The sequence below is a fragment of the Hydra vulgaris genome, chromosome 01 (assembly GCF_038396675.1).
Source record: "Hydra vulgaris chromosome 01, alternate assembly HydraT2T_AEP".
NCBI lineage: Eukaryota > Metazoa > Cnidaria > Hydrozoa > Anthoathecata > Hydridae > Hydra > Hydra vulgaris.
This window is the reverse complement of record NC_088920.1, coordinates 57,540,001-57,560,000: the sequence shown is the minus strand read 5'-3', so window position 1 is coordinate 57,560,000 and position 20,000 is coordinate 57,540,001. Positions and strand designations below refer to the sequence as shown.

Below are 20,000 nucleotides of genomic sequence, written 5' to 3'. Positions count from 1 at the left end.
TTTTCAGTTGACAGTTATAATTTTGCAGCATTTTTAAGTCTTACATAGGCTGTAAAAGAATGTTTATAAGACAATTCACAGAAAATATGCTTAGCGTTAAATAGGAAAAGGAAATCCTAACAAGAAGTAAACATATAAATGCAAGACTTGCAAGTAACATAAAAAGAAGGATGGTAGAAGTAGAAAAAGTTGTTCTTAATAACCATTTTAATAGTATTACTAAAGAACTGGCTAAAGTTCCTTCATCAAAAATTAATTGTTAACTCTGTTATTAAACGAGTAAACAGATCATTTTAAACCTTTATATTTGCTAAACTAAAAATAAACTTTAAAACAAATATTCTAATTTGAAGCAATTTTCATCAGAATGGGTAAAAAATCTATGCGCTGACTTTGTGTAAAAAAAATAAACATCAAAGTTATTGCACCTCCTCCGAAATCCGCACATTTGACACAGACAATAGGATGGTGCATATTACTAAACAAAAAAAGCTAATTGGAGAAAAACTTTAACAATTTTGAGAGAAAGTGGAAAAAGAAGTAAAACTCCTATGCTTCAAAATGACTTGTTTTCAGCGTTGGTTAAATGTATTATGAATAATGTTAAAGGACCAGGTTGAAAAAGTATGAACAAAGACTTCAAAAAAAAATGCATTATACCCACTTTATCAAGAACAGATGCTAAATAGACTTCCTGAAATAACATTTACAGATAAAGATTTCAGTTTGGAAATAGGGTCTCCTGTCAGTAAGTATTTTATAAAACATTTACTTGAACCAAAAGATGAGGAATATAAAACCCACATAACAAACCTAACTTATCCACTCTCAATTAGGAAAATAACTGTAGATAGTCAACTTATGATCAATGCATAAGTGTTTGCGTTTTAGTCGAAGTCGTTTATAACTTAAATTAACTTGTAAGCTAGTTTCAAACTGTCGTTTTTTTAAAGTACTTCTTGACTGAAAAAGTCAGATAACATCCATAAATCTGTGAATTTATGAAATATATGAAAAAATTAATCAATAACTATGAACTGTTTTAGGGTGGACAAAGAGACAAAGTCACCTCCACCTTAGAGGTAAATTTGACACACCTTCACCACCATTGATAACTAAATATAGCTACAAAAATTTTATACTTCTCATGAAAAATATTTTATCACACTGTCTCAAGCCTTATAGTCATTTTTCACACACTCAAGCTAGTATGGCAGAGGTGTATTAATAGAAAAAGCACTTGGTATGGCAAAAATTAACAGTTCGATCCGACCACATACATCAGTGAAAAAACAGTCAGAGCAGAAAAAACAGTTAGTAGAGTGAAAAACTGATAAAACTCTATAATTATTCAATAAATATCTACTAAATATATTCAACATTGATGACTAAATTTTAAAGGAAAATAATTACAAAACATGCTAAATTTAATAATCAATTTACTGTAAAATATCGATTTTTTTTTTCAAAATTAAAAATTTAAGAACCTCATTAGACTGATGAAAGGCTTGGTTTATATAACTAGTCGAGCTTCCATCAATATTTAGAGTGCAAATCTAAAAAAGTACAAAAAATATAATTTTAAAGAAAAACATAAAAAAAACACAAAAATTATATTCTGGTAAGTTTTCGTTAAAATAATTAACCATATTAGGAAAATATGGATCAAGAATAAGAAAATGGAAAGGACAATAACCAGAGATAAACTTGCAATATGCTGACTTTGCAATAAATTGTAATATAGTTTCAAAGAGAAATCTTTGAAAACAAAGAACAGAGTTGTTGATATTGGTTTATGAAAAATTATCAATCCTGCAAAAAATCCAAGCAGTAAAGTGTGCGTGTAGAGCAGTAGAGAGAGAGTGGGGAGCGTTGTGCACGTTGTCATACTTTTTACATTTTTCCAGATATTTCAAAAAGTTTATTGGTCAATTTTTATACAAACTATTTTATATGGTAGTTTATAGTTGTTATATGGTATTTTATATGGTGTCTTTGTTTAAAGAAAATTACCTTAATTTTATTGCACCTCCTCCGAGTTCCGCACATTTGACACAGACAATAAGATGGTGCATATTACTAAACAAAAAAGCTTAGTGGAGAAAAACTTTAACAGTTTTGAGGGAAAATGGAAAAAGACGAAAAACTCCTATGCTTCAAAATGACATGTTTCCAGCGTTGGTTAAATGTATTATGAATGATGTTAAAGGACCAGGTTGAAAAAGTTTGAACGAAGACTTCAAAAAAAATGCATTATACCCACTTAATCAAGAACAGGTGCTAAATAGACTTTCTAAAACAACATTTACAGATAAAGATTTCAGTTTGGAAATAGGGTCTCTTGTCAGTGAGTATTTCATATTTCACTTGGTATGGCAAAAATTAACAGTTCGATCCCCACCACATACAGCAGTGAAAAAACAGTCAGAGCAGAAAAAACAGTCAATAGAGTGAAAAAACTGATAAAACTGTATAACTATTAAACATATCTACTAAATATATTCAACATTGATCACTAAATTTTAAAAGAAAAACAGTTTCAAAACATGCTAAATTTTATAGTCAATTTTCTGTAAAATATCGAATTTTTTTTCAATATTAAAAATTTAAGAACCTCATTATAATGATGATTGTCTGGGTTTATATAACTAGTCGAGCTTCCATCAATATTTGGAGTGCAAATCTAAAAAAGCACAAAAAATATAATTTTAAAGGAAAACATAAAAAAAACACAAAGATTATATTCTAGTAAGTTTTCTTAAAAATAATTAACCATAATAGGAAAATATGGATCAACATTAAGAAAATGGAAAGGACAATAACCAGAGATAAACTTGCAATATGCTGACTTTGCAATAAACTGTAATATAGTTTCAAAGAGAAATCTTTGAAAATAAAGAACAGAGTTGTTGATATTGATTCATGAAAAAGTATCAATCCTGCAAAAAACCCAAGCAGTAAAGTGTGCGTGTAGAGCAGTAGAGAGAGAGTCGGGAGCGTTGGGCACGTTGTCATACTTTTTACATTTTTCTAGTTATTTCAAAAAGTTTATTGGTCAATTTTTATACAAACTATTTTAGATGGTAGTTTATAGTTGTTATATGGTATTTTATATGGTGTCTTTGTTTAAAGAAAATTACATTAATTTTATTGCAAATCCTCCGAGTTCCGCACATTTGACACAGACAATAAGATGGTGCATAAAAGAAGAGCAAAAAGAAGTACTACTCCTATGCTTCAAAATGACTAGTTTCCAGCGTTGCTTAAATGTATTAAGAATGATATTGAAGGACCCGGTTGTAAAAGTATGAACGTAGACTTTAGAAAAACCACATTATACCCAATTTATCAAGAACAGGTGCTAAATAGACTTTCTAAAATAACATTTACAGATAAAGATTTCAGTTTGGAAATAGGGTCTCTTGTCAGTGAGTATTTCATAAAACATTTACTTAAAGCAAACGGTGATGAATATACACCCCACATATCAAACCTAATTTATCCACTCTCAAATAGGAAAATAATCATAGATAATCAGCTGATGATCAATGCATAAGTGTTTGTATTTTTGTCGAAGTCATTTATAACTTAAATAAATTTGTAAGCTAGTTTCAAACTGCCGTTTTTTTAAAGTTCTGAAAAAGTCAGATAACATCCATAAATCTGTGAATTTATGAAATATATGAAAAAAATTAATCAATAACTATGAACTGTTTTAGGGTAGACAAAGTCATCTCCACCTTAGAGGTGAAGTTGACACACAATTTCACCACCATTGATAACTAAATATAGCTAGAAAATGTTTATACCTTTTACAAAAATAATTTTATCACACTATCTAAACCGTTAAAGTCATTTTTCACACACTTAAGCTAGTATGGCAGAGGTGTATTAATAGAAAAAGCTCTTGGCATACCAAAAAATTAACAGTTCGATCCCCACCACAAACAACAGTAAAGAAAAAGTCAGAACAGGAAAAACAGCCAAAAGAGTGAAAAAACTGATAAAACTGTATAACTATTAAACAAATATCTACTAAATATACTCAACATTGATGACTAGATTTTAAAAGAAAAATAATTTTAAAATTTGCTATATTTTAAAATTAATATACTATAAAATATCGATTTTTCTTTCAAATTAAAAATTTAAAAACCTCATTAGACTGAAGATAAGCTGAGTTTATATTATTAGTGGAGTTTCCATCAATCTTTGGAGTGCAAATCCAGAAAAGCACAAAAATTATATTTTTAAAGAGAAACAAAAAAAGAAACACAAAGATTATATTCTGGTAAGTTTTCGTAAAATTAATTAACCATATTAGGAAAATATGGATCAAGAGTAAGAAAATGGAAAGGACAATAACCATAGATAAACTTGCAATATGCTGATTTTGCATTAAACCGTAATATAGTTTCAAAGAGAAATCTTTGAAAAAAAAAGAACAGTGTAGTTGATATTGATTCATGAAAAAGTATCAATTCTGCAGTAATTCTAAGCAGTAGGGGAGAGTGGGGCACATTTTCATACTTTTTTTTATTTTTCCAGATTTTTCAAAAACTATTTGGTCAATTTTTATACAAAATTTTTTATATGGTAGTTTGTCGTAGTTATATGGTATTTTATGTGGTAGTTATATAAAAACAACTTTTGAAAGCTTCAGACCATTTGAGTTAAACAAGCTACTTTTTCTTAAGAAGGCTCCATTGTTTGACAACTTGCCCCACCGTTGGGGCAAGTTTTCATTAAAACATTTTATTACAAGTGAATGTCTAAAAGTTAAAAAAAATTTTTTTTAAAAAGAAAACAAGTATAACATTAATCATTTATAATTTATTAAAAAATAACATATAAAGTTTATACACAAAAACACTTTGAAAACGACCATTTAAAATCATTATCAGAGTCACAATTATAAAAAATGTAGCTGGACCCTCCTGCTGTACATTCTTCATTAGCCCATCTTCACAAATTCACAACATTTAATCCATTTTTTAGCATCTCTGCTATAAGCCCAGGTATCCATGCAAATGATATAGTAATCTTTATCTTCTGATGATAATAAATCTTGTGTATGTTTTTTTGTTGTTCTGCTTTTTCCCTTTCCATCAGCAGAACTTTATCATTTTTTTGGCAGTGGCTGTGATGATCTTACAGAATCTTGAAAGGGGAATTAGTCAATATTAAACGAAGTTCTCTTTTGCGTGTGTCTTTTGAAAACTTTTTTCTAGTGCTCTTGGTAATGGCCTTATTTTATCTGGATTTGCAAGCACAGAGCATTCAGAAATTAATTTCATTTGAGATGATGAAGGCTCCTGTGATGACAAAGTCGAACTTGAAGCAAAAGTTGATTGTTCTGGTGAGATTGTAACCTTTGAGGCTTGAGGCATTGTTAATTGAAAATTGGTTTTGACTGGCATAGGTATTTCTGTTACTGAGCCTAAAGCAAAGTCCGATTCTGTAAATATTTGGCGGTTAAATGGGTGGATGTCACACAAAGAAAAGCCGTTATTTGGTGTCATGCTGAATGCAAACGCAACATTCACTATTTCTGGTATATTATAAATTATCATACCTTTTCCAGGGTTATTGACCATCCATCTGTTGATGACTGCATATACAGCCTTTTTAAAAGGACCATAGAGAGTTCTATCTAAAGGCTGCAGCTTGTAGGTGCATTGGGGTGGAAAACTTAACATGGTAATTCAATTTGCTGTCTTATAGTCTAGTGCATTCAATGATAAGTGCAAGAAGTGACTGTCAACCAGTAGCAAAACTGAATGCTACTTTAAAGGCCGTGCATTCTTTGCAAAATGAGTAAGAAATTTACATAACATGTCTTCCATCATCCAACCGGATGGATTTGCGTCCCCATCACTGCCAAATGGTGCAGAAGTTAAAAAATGGTCCCCACAATTGACTCTTGGAAATAGGAAAAAAGGTGGAATACTGTTACCAATAGCAGAGGCAGCACATGCCAAAGTAACTAAAGCACCTTTTTCTGCTGAGGTTAATGACCCAACTTGCTTTTGGGCACTTCCTTTAGATCACTTTATAAGGCTTTTAAACTGTAGTTACCCCTGTTTCGTCTACGTTCCAAATATATTCTGGTATGAATTGGCGAAATTGAAGACACACCTGAAGATCATTGAAAAACATTTTAACATTGTGTTTGTTAAAACTTATGGCACATGCAATGATTGTGGCCTCTGGAGCTCTTAAAAACAACGTTAGATTTGTTGGAAAGACGTAAACCAATCTGCCCCAGCACAATGATTGTCCATTCATGATTTTGGCATATCCAATTTATTAGCATCTGGTAATTGATATGCTAGTTTTTTAACATCTTTTGGTGTAAGGCTAAAGTTAATATCTGAAGCTTTTTGCAAGTAGCAGGCTAGCGCAAGCTACAGAATACTAAGTGCAAGCTGTAGAGTTCAAGATGAATCTCCTATGTCAATATTTGTCTGAAATAATATGAAATATATACCAGTATTAATACATATTTTGTGGAGTCACTTATAGTAAATATTATAATCATTAAACATATTAACAATCTACAAAACTAGGTTGTACGTAGCCAGTGTGAAATGAGAGTATTGTCAATTTTTCTTCAAGATCTTTTGTTAAGGCTTTAAACAAATGGCTTTGTGGGCTTCTACAGTTGATGTTAAAATCTAGAAACACTTGGGGTATGCTTATGTCATTTCACTTTACAGCTTTCACTGCTTCAAGGATTGTGCATTTAGCAGTGGTAACTCTACTGGTTTTCCTTAGATAATTGCGAACCATGATTTAAAATTTGATAAAGCAAAAAAAAAATGTTAGGCTAGTTTTTCTTAGTAAATTAATAAAGTCGAGTCCAAGAAATCATGAGTTTATAATTGTCTATAACTATCATTTATTAATGTTAACTTAGGCTAATTAATCTTAAATATTATGCCTAATTTATTTTAGGTTTATTACTTTTAATAAGTGTTCTATGCACTATTAACATTCATTTAAGAGTAACTATATGAGAGTATGGAGGCAATTTTTTTTATATATGACAACTTGCCCCCCCCATTTTGGGTAGTGAAGGTTTGACCTAATAAACGTTTTAACTTTCAAAATAGGACAACTTGCCCCACATGGGGTAGAGGAAGGTTTGACCTAAATAACTTTTTATCTTTTCCGTAAGTCTGAAAATCAACAAGCACACCAATAAAAGAATTTCCAAAACTATAAACGTTTTAATGTATTAAACACAAACATTGCATATTGTTACTGTATTAAATATTTGAAAAAAAGTCAAAAAGTTACATACTAACGAAATTTTTTTTTTCTTTTGAATTTGTAAAAAAATATTCGCGTGAATTTTATGAAATCAACTGAGCAGTCATCTTTCAACAACATTTATATAATATAAAAAAATCGCAGCATCAATCTAGCCATAACACTCCGAAATTTGACAACTAACCCTTATAACTTTGAGTCCCGCTCTTCCCTAAACAACTTAAAAATTAATGTTTTTTGCCATTTTAAACTAGGGTTCATCAGTAATTTTAATCTCCAGGCTTTTACAGAATACAGATTAGATTTAGGATTGGCTGTGTGCGCTAAGCAATGAAAAAGTAACTTTTTTAAGAATGGAGGATATAGTTAATGACACTTTAATGATAAAATTATTAAGGTCATAAAGAGAAGCAGGACCAGGAAATAAAGCAGAGTGAAATCCATTACAGACAATTTTAACACTGCAATTAAAAATGAATGATTCAACAATTTTTAAAACATTCTTAGATACACCACTTAAAGCAAGATTATGGAGAAGACCAACATGTCAAAAGTAATAGTTCTTAGCATGTTAAAGCAACAGCCAACTAACCATATAAATAAATTGATCAAGTGATGAATTATAACAACCATTTAATGTGCAACAGAACTTTACTGTTGTAATGGTTGTTAAGTCACCAGTAGAATAGGAGGATCAAAATTTAATAAATAAGTTGTTAGAATCATGACGTAAAAGTTTTTAAATTATAGATCCAAAGGCTTTGCTATTAATAGTAAGAAGACGTATTGGGAAATAGTTAGAGGGGTAAGAGAGATTTTTAGAGAAAAATTGGAGCTACAAATGCCCTTTTCCAGCACGCAGGAAATAAAGTTTCAGAAAAACACTTTTTCAATACTTTAGAAAGTAAAAAAAAGAGTTTTCAGAAACACTTTTGTAAGACTGTGACAGGATAAAGGGCTACAAGTTGTTGAGGAGTTATTATAGTCGTAGGATTTTCACTTATGCAATAAAACAAAAAGTGTTATAAATGACCAAAAGTGGATTTAAATATTTCTTTAAGATGACAGGAAGAGTATGGACAAAAGATTCAAGAGATGAAATAGAGGAAAGGTTCATTGCAAATAGTTCTGCTTTATCTTTGTGAGAGGTAAGGTGATTTGACTCATGTATGGGTGATAAAAAGTTTGACTTTTGCTAATGACTTTGCTAATGGTTAAATATTTTGTATAAGTTTTTAGAATTAAAATCTAATATAAAAAATACAAGAGTTAGTAATCTAAAAATAAGAAACAAAGTTTCAGAGAGTATTTTTATAGAGAATACTTGCAATGATCTCTTGCAGTTTAAAAATATACATTTATTCTCCAAAGAGTAGTTTCTGTAGAAAAGATGAAAAAAAAATAATTAAATTAGAAATTGCCATTGCAAAAGAAGGAGAACACCATAGGATAAAGTGAAGTTTGACATAAAACTGACTAGCAGATTCAAGCAGGCCTCTATACCTGCTTGAGTCTGCCAGAAGATTGTAAAGAAAATGCAATTTTTGGCAGGGAGACAAAACACAGAATCTAAGGACCATCAGGAAAAAAATTGCAAAATACCAAAAAAAGAATCCCAATCTGATTTAAGATATTAGTAGAGTCATCCCACATGAAATTACCTAGTTTTTCAAAAGTTCCTTAGAGTTTACCTCGGATTTGCTTTAAATTTTTACCACCCACAGATTTGATGAAAAAAACGCATTCCTGAAAATTTCAAGTTGATTAACCAAACTGTCAAAAGTGTTGATTGATTCAATATTGACCAAAGTTGGAAAAATTTGAATATATGGAGCTTACATTATATTTTTTTGATTTTTGACAGAAATAACTTTCTAAACAATAAAGGTAATGAGGTGAAAGTTTGTATAGTAAAGGTTTTTCACCCAAATTTTTGTAGATGTTTCTGACTGGTTTTGAACAATTTGTGAGTTATTGGATTTTAAAATTGTTAAATAATGCAATAATAGGAAAGTTTTTGAAAAATTTTATTTAGGCAAGTATCCTTTACTTTATGTTTCAACTTTCAGGCTTTCTCAAAAAGTTGTTCTGAAACTGAAAATGTTTTTTAATTCCTGATTGTTGAAGTTAATGTTAGTATCTGAACTTATTCTTCCTTGAAAATTATTTTCACTTTTTTTTTGCATCTAAACGTTTGACTAAATCAGCTTATGCACTTATGATCTTTTTCCAATACTATATTTTTTGGGTCTATAATTTGTCATTCTTGTTACCCGTATTTTGAACTTTTTTTTTCTATATCCTAATTTTCAATGTTTGCTTACATTTTTGAATGGAGATACTTTCAATAAAGACACACTGTTATTTAAAACTGTCTTATCAAGGTCTACACAAATATAATTTTCTTCAGCAGTGTCATCTTGACAAAAGTCTTCTATAATTTGTTCAAATTTGAATTCATACATTTAGTACAAATAATTTGGCCAGGTTTGATCTTAATAAGACTTGCAACTGATTGGTTCAAAAGTGCATTCTATCTTCCTACCATTCTACAATATAACATTTTTTCACAATCTTCATTTAAGGCTCTTTCCACACAACGTTTCTTTGATATTTTTTTACTAAAAAGATTAAAAAGGAGAGTTAAACATGTTACATGATTTAAGAATTTAAGAATTAAGAATATTAAGATTTAAGAATTTTTTTTTTCGATTATATAAACGTTTTATAATCTAAAAATATCTTTTTTTATTTTTTACTCTTTCCAGTATTAAAATAAGAAATATCTCAAAAGTATTGCTGTCTTCATAACTACTTCTACATAAACTAAACTTTTTGAGTTTTTGGTTCCTACAATATTAGATACGGGTAACTCAATGTCAAATGATCCAGGTCATGTCACCATACATCTTCGATTTTGCTGATTTTTTTATTCAGTTGAGAGCACTTAGTAAAGAAAAATTTATTTGAAGTTTTTAGTTTCTGCCTCCAAAAAGATACTGAAATATGACCATTTTACTTTTAGCAGATACTGGCCACGCCCTCTCTTGTCCCTCAAAATTGCAATGTTTATTTAAAGGTTTTAAGTCACATAACTTTAAATATATATAATTATTGTACCTCAAAAATTGTAACAAGGTATTTCTGGGGTTGGCAAATTCATCAAAAGTATAAATAAGTTATAGGACTTGTAATTATCAGTTTAAATAAATTTAGGCAACTATTTATATGGCTGTTTTTTAAGCTCAAAAACCCATGTGGCCTTGATGATATCAAAATATTATATTAAGTATATAATTATTGATCTTTCAAAAAATATAAAGATTTTGATCTGCAAGTATATGGATTTCCATTTATATAAAACGGGGCACGGTTTCCACTTTTTATTGCAGAATATTAAAATTGATTTTTCACTACCTTCCAAACTAGCTGGAGCTCTGATATATTTGGCATTTCTGTTGTGTCAATGAATGCGTATGTTAAAATTCTTTTTAGGGCTCCAAAACATTAGGGGGGGCTAGGGAAAACGTTCCACTTTTTAGTAGTGGAATCTTGTAATGCAAAAAAAAAATTTTTTCTTTTTTCAATAAAGTAAAGATAACTTTAAAAGTATAGTTTTTAAAAATGTTTTTGGTTTGTACTTATTTTGTTTTATTTAATTATTTACAAATTAAAATACAAAAATATTAGGTGTCAAGATTGTGTTACGTCTTGCTAAGATGCATCAATGGTCAAAGTATATACACTTCCACTTATTATTACAGGTGCATCAATTGTGTAAATTGTGTTGGTAATTGGAACCCAATGCTCATCTGCTTTAGATGATCAGAAAAACTTGTTAAAAGGAACAAGCGGGTGCGTAAATATCACCATAACATCTTGCTCAATACTGTCAATTTCATTTATCATACCAATACAATGAAAGGTATCATATTTACACTGAACAAATTCACCAAATTTTAATGTATTTATGCAATTTTCAATGTATTAATGTCAGCTTGCTGATTAAGCTAAATAATTTAAACATTAGGAAAAAAAACATGCCTGTTATATTCAAATCTTCACTTGTTCCTTCAAAGCTAATAATATCTATAGATTATTCTGGGTTAAATGATGATAGCTCCAGGAATTGTTCTACTAAGGCAAAAACGATTTTTTAAAGTAATGCGCAATTCCGTCAGTTTTTTCTTTTTCAATTTAAAAAAAAAAAGTCCCAATATTTTTTGTACAGCAATCAAGCATTTTATTTCAGGTGGCATTTTGTTATTGATTCAATATCTGGTTATTTATTGTGTTTTGTAGACTTTCATTTGCAGTTAATTATTTTACAGTCCCACTATTACCATCACATTGTTACTCACAATAACTTGTATCAAAAATCAACTTCACGGAGGCAGGTCATCTATGGGTTTTTGTTGATTTTATACTGTGCAGCACTACCATCTGAAAAATAAAGAATCTTTGAAATATTAGGAGGATTTCCTTTTAAATAATTAACTATTTGTCTAAACTTCAAAACAAATGTCATGCTCATTAACTTCTGACAAAACGCAAAATATTTTTTCTTCATACTAGCCATTTTCATTTAATAAATAGAGAGTAACGGGGTGTAACAATGCATTGACTTTGACACCAACGGTAACTCTAGATTTCGTTTTGAATCACAAACCTGTGGTTTTCTGTAAAATCAACAATAAATACAGCAATACAGCAGTTTTTTGCCAAACTATCCCTTTGTTGCCTTAAGTATTTTGCTTGACGTTTTACGATGTAGGAATGAGCTGTTAACTTGTTTATTGCCTCTGATAACATCAATTAGTATTCTTCAACTGTTGTTGTCTCACCGATTAATGTTGTTTTGTCTATTGTTGTTGTCTAACCGATTAATGTTGTTTTGTCTTTCAAATTCAAAAAATTTTCAATAATACAATGTAAAGTTCTGTTAAAATCATTATTTTAGATAGATGACTGCTTTTATTCCATATACTTGGAAATCAAAAATCATATAAATATATGTACTTTCTAAAAACATTTTAAGAAAGATTATTGAATACAGAATGATTAAAAACCCAATGGAACAAATAAAAGCAAAAAAAAATTTTGGAAGACAATATTTTCAAAGTTATCTTTATTTTATTAAAAATACATTAAAAAACTTTTTTTTTTTTTGAGAAATTGGGGCTTGAACTCCAGTGCCTTGGCCTTAGGTTCATCAAGACTACACAAATGCTGAAAGTTTCAGAGCACCAGTTTTTCTGGAAAATAGTGAAAAATCTATTACAAGATTCCGCTACAAAAAAGTTAACCCTAATTTAAGCCCCCCTTCCCCCGAGTCTTGGGCCCTGAAAACAACCTTACCATGCACATTTATCAGCAATACAGAAATGCCAAAAGTTCCATAGCTCCAGCTAGTCTGAAAGGTAGTGTAAAGATCAATTGCATTACTCTGCTACAAAAAGTAGGTAAACATCAACTGCAATACTCCGCTACAAAAAATTGGAGACCATGCCCTGTTATCCATATATGGAAATTCATATGCTTTTAGATCAAAGTTTTTACTTTTTTGAAATATCAATGAATATAGATGCAATGTATGTATATATTTTTTGATATTACCAAAGCCACATTTTCTGATAATTTCATTAGATTTTCAACCCCTGAAAGTACCTATGCACAAATTTTTAAGTAAAAAAGGTCAAATATTTTTTATGTTGTGTTACTTGAAACCTATAATTAAACGTTGCAACTCTGAGGGGACAAGAGGGGCTTGGCCAGTACTTGCTTAAAGTAAAACAATCTTATTTAAGGATCTTCATGGAGTCAGAAGCCAAAACTTTTAAGGAATTCAAATATTACTTAGTACTCTCAACTGTATGAAAATCAGCAAAATCTGAGATATAGGGTGACATTTTTAAAATTTCTGGGTCATTTGACATGGAATTATTCATACTATAATACTATATAAATCTAGAAAATACTGCACATACCTAAATTTTACTACAAACTCTTGAAGCAATTGATGTGTTTTAAACTTAAATTATAACCGTGTGTAAATTATATCATTATTATTATGTTATATGCGTAAAATTAAGTAAATATATATTCCGAAATCACATATAATATACTTATTTAAAGCACTAACTATATTATTTATTGGAAAACTGACTATATTCATTCAAGGAAAAATAAAAAAAATACAGGGGTTATTATACAGGTTATTGCAGAAAAAAATAATTGAATGTGTTAAAAATCCATTTATATTACATTACTGAAAATTTGATCACAGAAAAATAAAGCATTTATCTACATAAAAACTTCAATGCTGCTAAGTATAGTTCTCTCTGGAATCTAATACAATTTTTAGACGCAAGGGCACTGCATTGCGGCTTCGTCGCATTGTTTAAAACCCTCCCAAGTGTTCCAGTTGTCTATAGTGATGAAAAAATCTTCACAATCGAGCCTGAGCCTAACAGATACAACAACAGAGTTTTAGGGAAGTCTAGAAGTACTTTTCCATTGGAAATTCGGACTGTAGCAAGAAGATATCACTCCATAGGAGTGATGGTATAGGGTGGCGTTTGTTCAGATAACTCCAAAACTCAATTTGTTTTTGTTTCCAAAGGTGTCAATGTGAACCAAACAACTTATGTTGAATTCCAAAATAATTTTCCTAATTTATGGTTGCCGGACACCTTCTGGCCGAGATATGAATCCATGGACTTTGTCATTTAGGGTTTCATGTAATTGACGAAGGCCCTCAGAATATATCCAAGTTTGGCAGCTTTTTAAGCAGAAGTAACAATGGTATGGATGAACCAGTGTCTGGTGTAACATGTGGACATCGTGTAACGAAACTACGAGGCAGTGTCTTTGCGTCTCAAGACTTCAGTAGATTCCAGAAGAGGCTTTACTGAACAATATTGAACTTTTCATGTAAATTAATGTTTTATTTTTCTGAAATCAAATTTTCAGTGACGAAATACAAGTGGTTTCTAATATACTCAAATTTTTCAATTTTTTGTGATAACTTGCGCACCCCTGTATGCATCTAGGTCGTAGGGCTACAACCATGTCACAAGATAGAGAATAAGTCTTTAAATTTTTGTTATATTTGATGCTGGTAACATGCGGTGCTTGAACTAGACAATGAAAGCCGAAAGAGAAATATATAAATTTCTATTAAAAAAAACTTTTTTATATGGAGGTAGATACGTAATAAAAACAAATAAAAACAAGTAGATGTTCCAAATAAGCATAGACTTATTTTATAAAGAAAAAGCATACGCGCAAATCATAGTCATCAGTACTTTTATTGTTAAAGTGTATTTACAACAAAACAGGACACATAAGTAACCATTAATCTTCATTAAATGCAAAAGTTTACTTTAAAACAAATATACATATGTATAGATATATCAATATTAAAAATGAATGAATATAAGATAATAGGAGGTAAAAGCTAAAGAAAAAACATTGCTTTTGAGTAATTATAACTTATGGGGTGGTAATAAACTCCTCCTCAGAATTGTATTTACTATTTCCAGCATTTCAAAGAGGCTCACCAGTAATTCCTAGTTTATACTGTTGATTTTTTTATCAGGCTTGGACAGGACAGTTTGCCGTGCAAACGCATGGTGTAACTGACCACGCTTATAAATTCTTTTCTTTACAATTTGACCAGGGCTGTTTTAAAGTTTTAACGATTTTAATGCAATAAAGAAATTGTTACGTTGTGAATAACTTAAAATCATTGATCTTTTCAAAAGTTTTAATTTACGTGAAGGCTTTAAAAAAAATAAAAATAATTGTTGTTTAATATAGACACATTTCAAATAAATTAGCAATAAACGTTATATTTAATTTTTTTTATGTAGGCATGTATTTTTTATGATAAATTTAAATATTTAAAACTATTTTTTCTTGTCTTTCTGAAAATCTTTTAAAAAAATTATTTTTTTATGTTACTTTAAACCATAAATAAGTTGTGCTAAATTTTCCCTTTGCAATGTAGTGATTTAATTGCTTTATTTTGTTTTGTTTTAATTTTTACAAATAAGTGTTCAAAAATAATTTTTTTTTTAACTTAACTAATCTTACTGATCGAAGCATGAAGTTATTACAAATAACTTTTTCAAAAAAAAACTACATTAATTTTTTTATTTTGCAACTTTATGGTAAAATTAACGTTTATACAATTTAAAAATAATATATTTAACACTTTTTAATAACTTAAATAAAATTTGTTTATTCATTAAACAATAAAACAAGTAATTTGTAAAAACCTTTTTGCGTAACTTAAGTAAAACTATTAAAAAGAATAACAAATTTCAAATGCAATTAAAAAACAATAGCTGCTAACTGTTGATAAAATAAAAATATTATCTAATTTAAATTGATAATATTGTCGAAAAGTTTCATGAGAGAAATTTGGTGGCACAGGTTCAGAAAAATCTTTTTTGGGGGGCACATTTTTTTGATTACTCTCATTGTGCTGCTGCAATTTCCAATCTTAACCATTACTGATGCTATCTATCAGCAAAACAATGTTGCAGAAAATAGACGTCTACTTACTTTTGCTAGAAACCATTGTAAAGAGTTTTGTCTAATACCAAAACCCACTATTTTTAGGTCGCAAAGTCTTGTACCTTATCTCAAAAAAATGGCACTTGTGACTTCTGGTGAGTCTTTAAGAGTATTAAAAACATGGGCAAATCTGCTATTCCATTTTTCTTGTATGGTTTAGAGTTTGTTATTTTGCCAAAAAACAAAACTAACATGTCTGCTAAGAACTTTTTTAAATCTCATTTTTTGATTCAACTAACCACATTCTTTCTGATATACCCAACATACAAGTTGAGCCATTGTTGACATTCATATCATTCCAGCTCTTCTACAGCTTATGGTACAGGCAACATTAATTGCAAAAATCCATCTGCCAAGGTTCCATCTCTTTATTCTCTCTTTATTCTTTATTGACCGAGTCCTATCCTTTATTTCTAAAATCTCAAACCCAACCTTGCACGGAATACTGTTCCCATGTCATGAGCAAATCTTTGAGTGATGTCCTTTCTTTTCTTCTAGACAAGATGCAAAAACGCATTGTAAGCATAACTGGACCTGCTCTTGCATCCAACTTCTAATTATTATCACATTGCTTTTATGCTGCTTCTCTTTTCTATAAATACATAATAATACAAATTATAAGCACTGCTCTTAAGAGCTATCATCGCTTGTGCAACCTACTAGAATTAATTGTTGTGTTACTTATCCTTCAAATACGTTTCATCCTTTTACTGTGGCTGTTCCTAAGTGTTCTAAAAACTCTTTTTTGTCCACTTTTTGTATCTGTTAATCGTATCTTGCTCTGCAAACTTTATCTTTTCTCTTCCAAAACCTTAAAACTCTAATAGTGGTTGCTTGCAGCCTGGCTAAAAGTGAAAATGCTTAATAAAAAAATTTCTTTGTCATTTTTTACTAAAAAGATTAAAAGGAGAGTCAAACATGTTACAAGATACATCAATATTTTTTCTTATTTTTTATTTTTCTCAGATTTTAATTGAGTAAATTCTCAAAATCTCTAAAACTCAATCAAAATACATTTCTTTATAACTTCTTTTTTACATACACAAAACTATTTGAGTTTTTGGTTCTTACAATATTAAATACTACAATACTATAATCAAGAAAATATTGCACATATTTAGATTTTACTACAAACTCTTGAAGCAATTAAGGTGTTTTACAACAAATTATAACCCTTTTGTATATTATATCATTATAATTAAATTATATGCATCAAATTAAGCAAAAATATACTCCAAAATTAAATAAATAATTCAACCAAAATCAATAAACTGAAATGAGGCAATTACAATTTTATTCAAGGAGAAACTGATTATATTTGTTCAGGAAAAAATATACATCTAGGCCATAGGGCTTCAACCATGTCATAAGATAGAGTATAGGTCTTAAAATTTTTGACAATGCTTGTCTATATATTGAACCTTTGCAGTAAAAAGTTTCATATCTTAAATTGTTCATGCTACTTTCTATGCCTGAAAAGTCAATGCAATTAATCGTATTTTTATAAAAAAGTGATATTTTTCCAGGCAGCAGCAAGTTTTAAATTAAGCTTTAATGCATGTTTTTGACATTTACCATCAAGTGGTTACCCTAAGTGAACAAAAGTAACAATATATGATTTTAAAATCAAGCACTTTAAAATTTTTTATAGTATTAGATCATTTAGCAACTTTAAACTACAATAACTCTTAAATTGTTCAAAGCCAGTCAAAAACACCTCCAAAATAAACTCCTTTGGTGAAAAACAATTATTGTACAAAAATTTCAAGTGATCACCTTTTTCATTTAAAAGTTATACTCGGTCAAAAAGATAAAAAAATTTACTGGAAACTTAAGTTACTTAAATTTTTCCGATGTATGGCAATATTGAATCAATCAAAATATTAGAATGGTTTGGTTAATCAAGTTGAAATTATCGAGATTGCGTTTTTTTTTTTTATATAAAAACTAAACTGGAGGTGGTACCCTGGAAATATTAGATGATTTAATATGGAATGATCCAGTTGGAAGTGTGATAATAGGGTAAAATTGATGTAGAAGCAGTATGATATGAACATTTTAATGACATCATGGACATTAACAACCTAAATGAGAAAATTTTTTTTAAACAATTTAGTAGTAATGTTTTTTTTTTTTTTGTTTATGATTTTAGGTACATTATTGGCTTTAACTTACATTGAATCAACTTTGAACAGTGTATGACACCCTAAGTGATAAGCTATGTGGGTACCTCATTCCTGCAAATTAACCTAAAGTTCTATCACAGGCTCCTTATGGTTTTTTTTGCACTTACAAAGACACTTTCAATAAAAGCAAATTTAAACCTTCTGCAACAGAATGAGTACTTTTAGACACAATCTCTTGTCTTTACTCAAGCTAGGGCCCTATTTTACTATTGTTTAGATTCCTGTTGATATAAGCTAATCATTGACTTATGTATTTTAATTTATGAAATTATTTTATGTAATTTTAAGAATATTTGTTAATTTCCACTTTTTTTTTTTAATTTTTCTATTTTGTTCTAGATTTGTAATTGCTATATATGGAAAAAAATTTTTTTTGTATTTATGAATATGTAAGTATATATGGAAACAAAACACAAACAAAATACTCAAATTGAACTTTTATGGAATAAATCTTTAGAACAATAATTTTAATAAACAATCTAAACTTTAAATTATTTTACCTGTTTGCGAAACTCTGTTAAATATTCCAACAAGTTTCCATTCTCCATAAACTCAACAATTAAACATAATTGTGAATTATATTCGGAATAGCCGATCATGTTAAGAATATTCTTATGACCTTGAATTTCCTTCATCAAATCTATTTCCTTTTTAAACTTGTCTTGCTTCGATTCATCTGCAATTTTTTTGTAAGTCAAAAAACATAATTAGCTTGGATTAGCCAATAAAATATAACAGTAAGATCTATTTAATTGGTCGTAGCCATTTTCTCAACGAAAAAAGTTTTCAAAAAATGTTTTAATAGTAAAGAGATGCACAATTTAAATTTTCCATTTTGAAGTTTATTTAGAAAAAAACTTTATTGAGATAAAGTTTCAATATGAAAATAGTAAAAAGATTTAAAAAGTATTTCCAGTTAAGAGATTGTTTATTATTTCTACCTTTTTCTTACCTTTATTATTTCTAAAAATTTAATAATTTTATATATTGACAACTACAGCAATAAAAAGAAATCTAATTTATTATATCTAGGTAAAAAGTAAAATATAATCCCATTGAAGTACTAAAATCAAAAATATATTTTAAAAAAATATCTAAATTTAAACAACCTTTTGAAAATTTTACAGCAAAACTGACTGAAGAATTGTTCTGGGTAAGTAATGCTCCACCTTGTTGTATGGCATGCTTCATTTTACCAAGCTCTTCTGCATTAATTTTTGCAATAAAAACATAACCAAATGCTCCTTCACCAATTTGCTTTCCTAACTTGAAGCTGTTTTGAGAAATCCTCCATTTATCCGTATTACCCAAATACTCCCTAGACAAATATATATATATATATATATATATATATATATACATATATATATATATATATATATATATATATATATATATATATATATATATATATATATATATATATATATATATATTTATATACATATAAAAAGTTGAAGGACATGAGTTAAAAATTCGTGCTAAATTTTAGCAAAATATATGGGTAATCAAAATTATTTACATTTTAGTACGCTATTAAAAATCAAATTGAGACAACAAATATAAAATTTAGTAGAGTGGTTAGGAGTGTAACTTTTCTGCAGTATTACCTAGAATAAAACATGAAATTATCTTTGTGCTAAAATTTACTAATTGGATTATACACCTTTATTTAAGAACTTTATTTCTTAACAAATTTTAAGCGTGATGTTTAAAATGCAGAAGATTTTGCAATAAACAATACAACTTTACTGTATACTAGAGCGAAAGAGATATAGAGTTGTATTCAAAATGATATAATTTCGAAATGCGATGTTTATAATGCAGCAAAAAAGCAAAGAACTTAGATAACCTTTTAATATGCTAACTTTGATACTTTGATATTTGACTTTTAACATATGTTGTATTTATTATTTGTTGTAGTTACCATTGTTGTTGTATCTACACTATATAATA

General features: G+C 28.9%; 1 protein-coding gene across 1 annotated transcript in view; it reads right to left on the bottom strand.

Annotated features, from left to right (window-relative positions):
- LOC136074573 (fibroblast growth factor receptor 1-like) overlaps positions 1-20,000 on the bottom strand; it is a 35,358-nt gene that overhangs the window by 14,000 nt on the left and 1,358 nt on the right. The window contains exons 4-7 of the mRNA XM_065786909.1: positions 19,154-19,362; positions 18,545-18,720; positions 2,615-2,683; positions 1,488-1,556 (exon numbers count right to left, since the gene is read on the bottom strand). Of these exons, the coding sequence (XP_065642981.1) occupies positions 1,488-1,556; positions 2,615-2,683; positions 18,545-18,720; positions 19,154-19,362 (523 nt within the window). The remainder of the gene's footprint in view (positions 1-1,487; positions 1,557-2,614; positions 2,684-18,544; positions 18,721-19,153; positions 19,363-20,000) is intronic.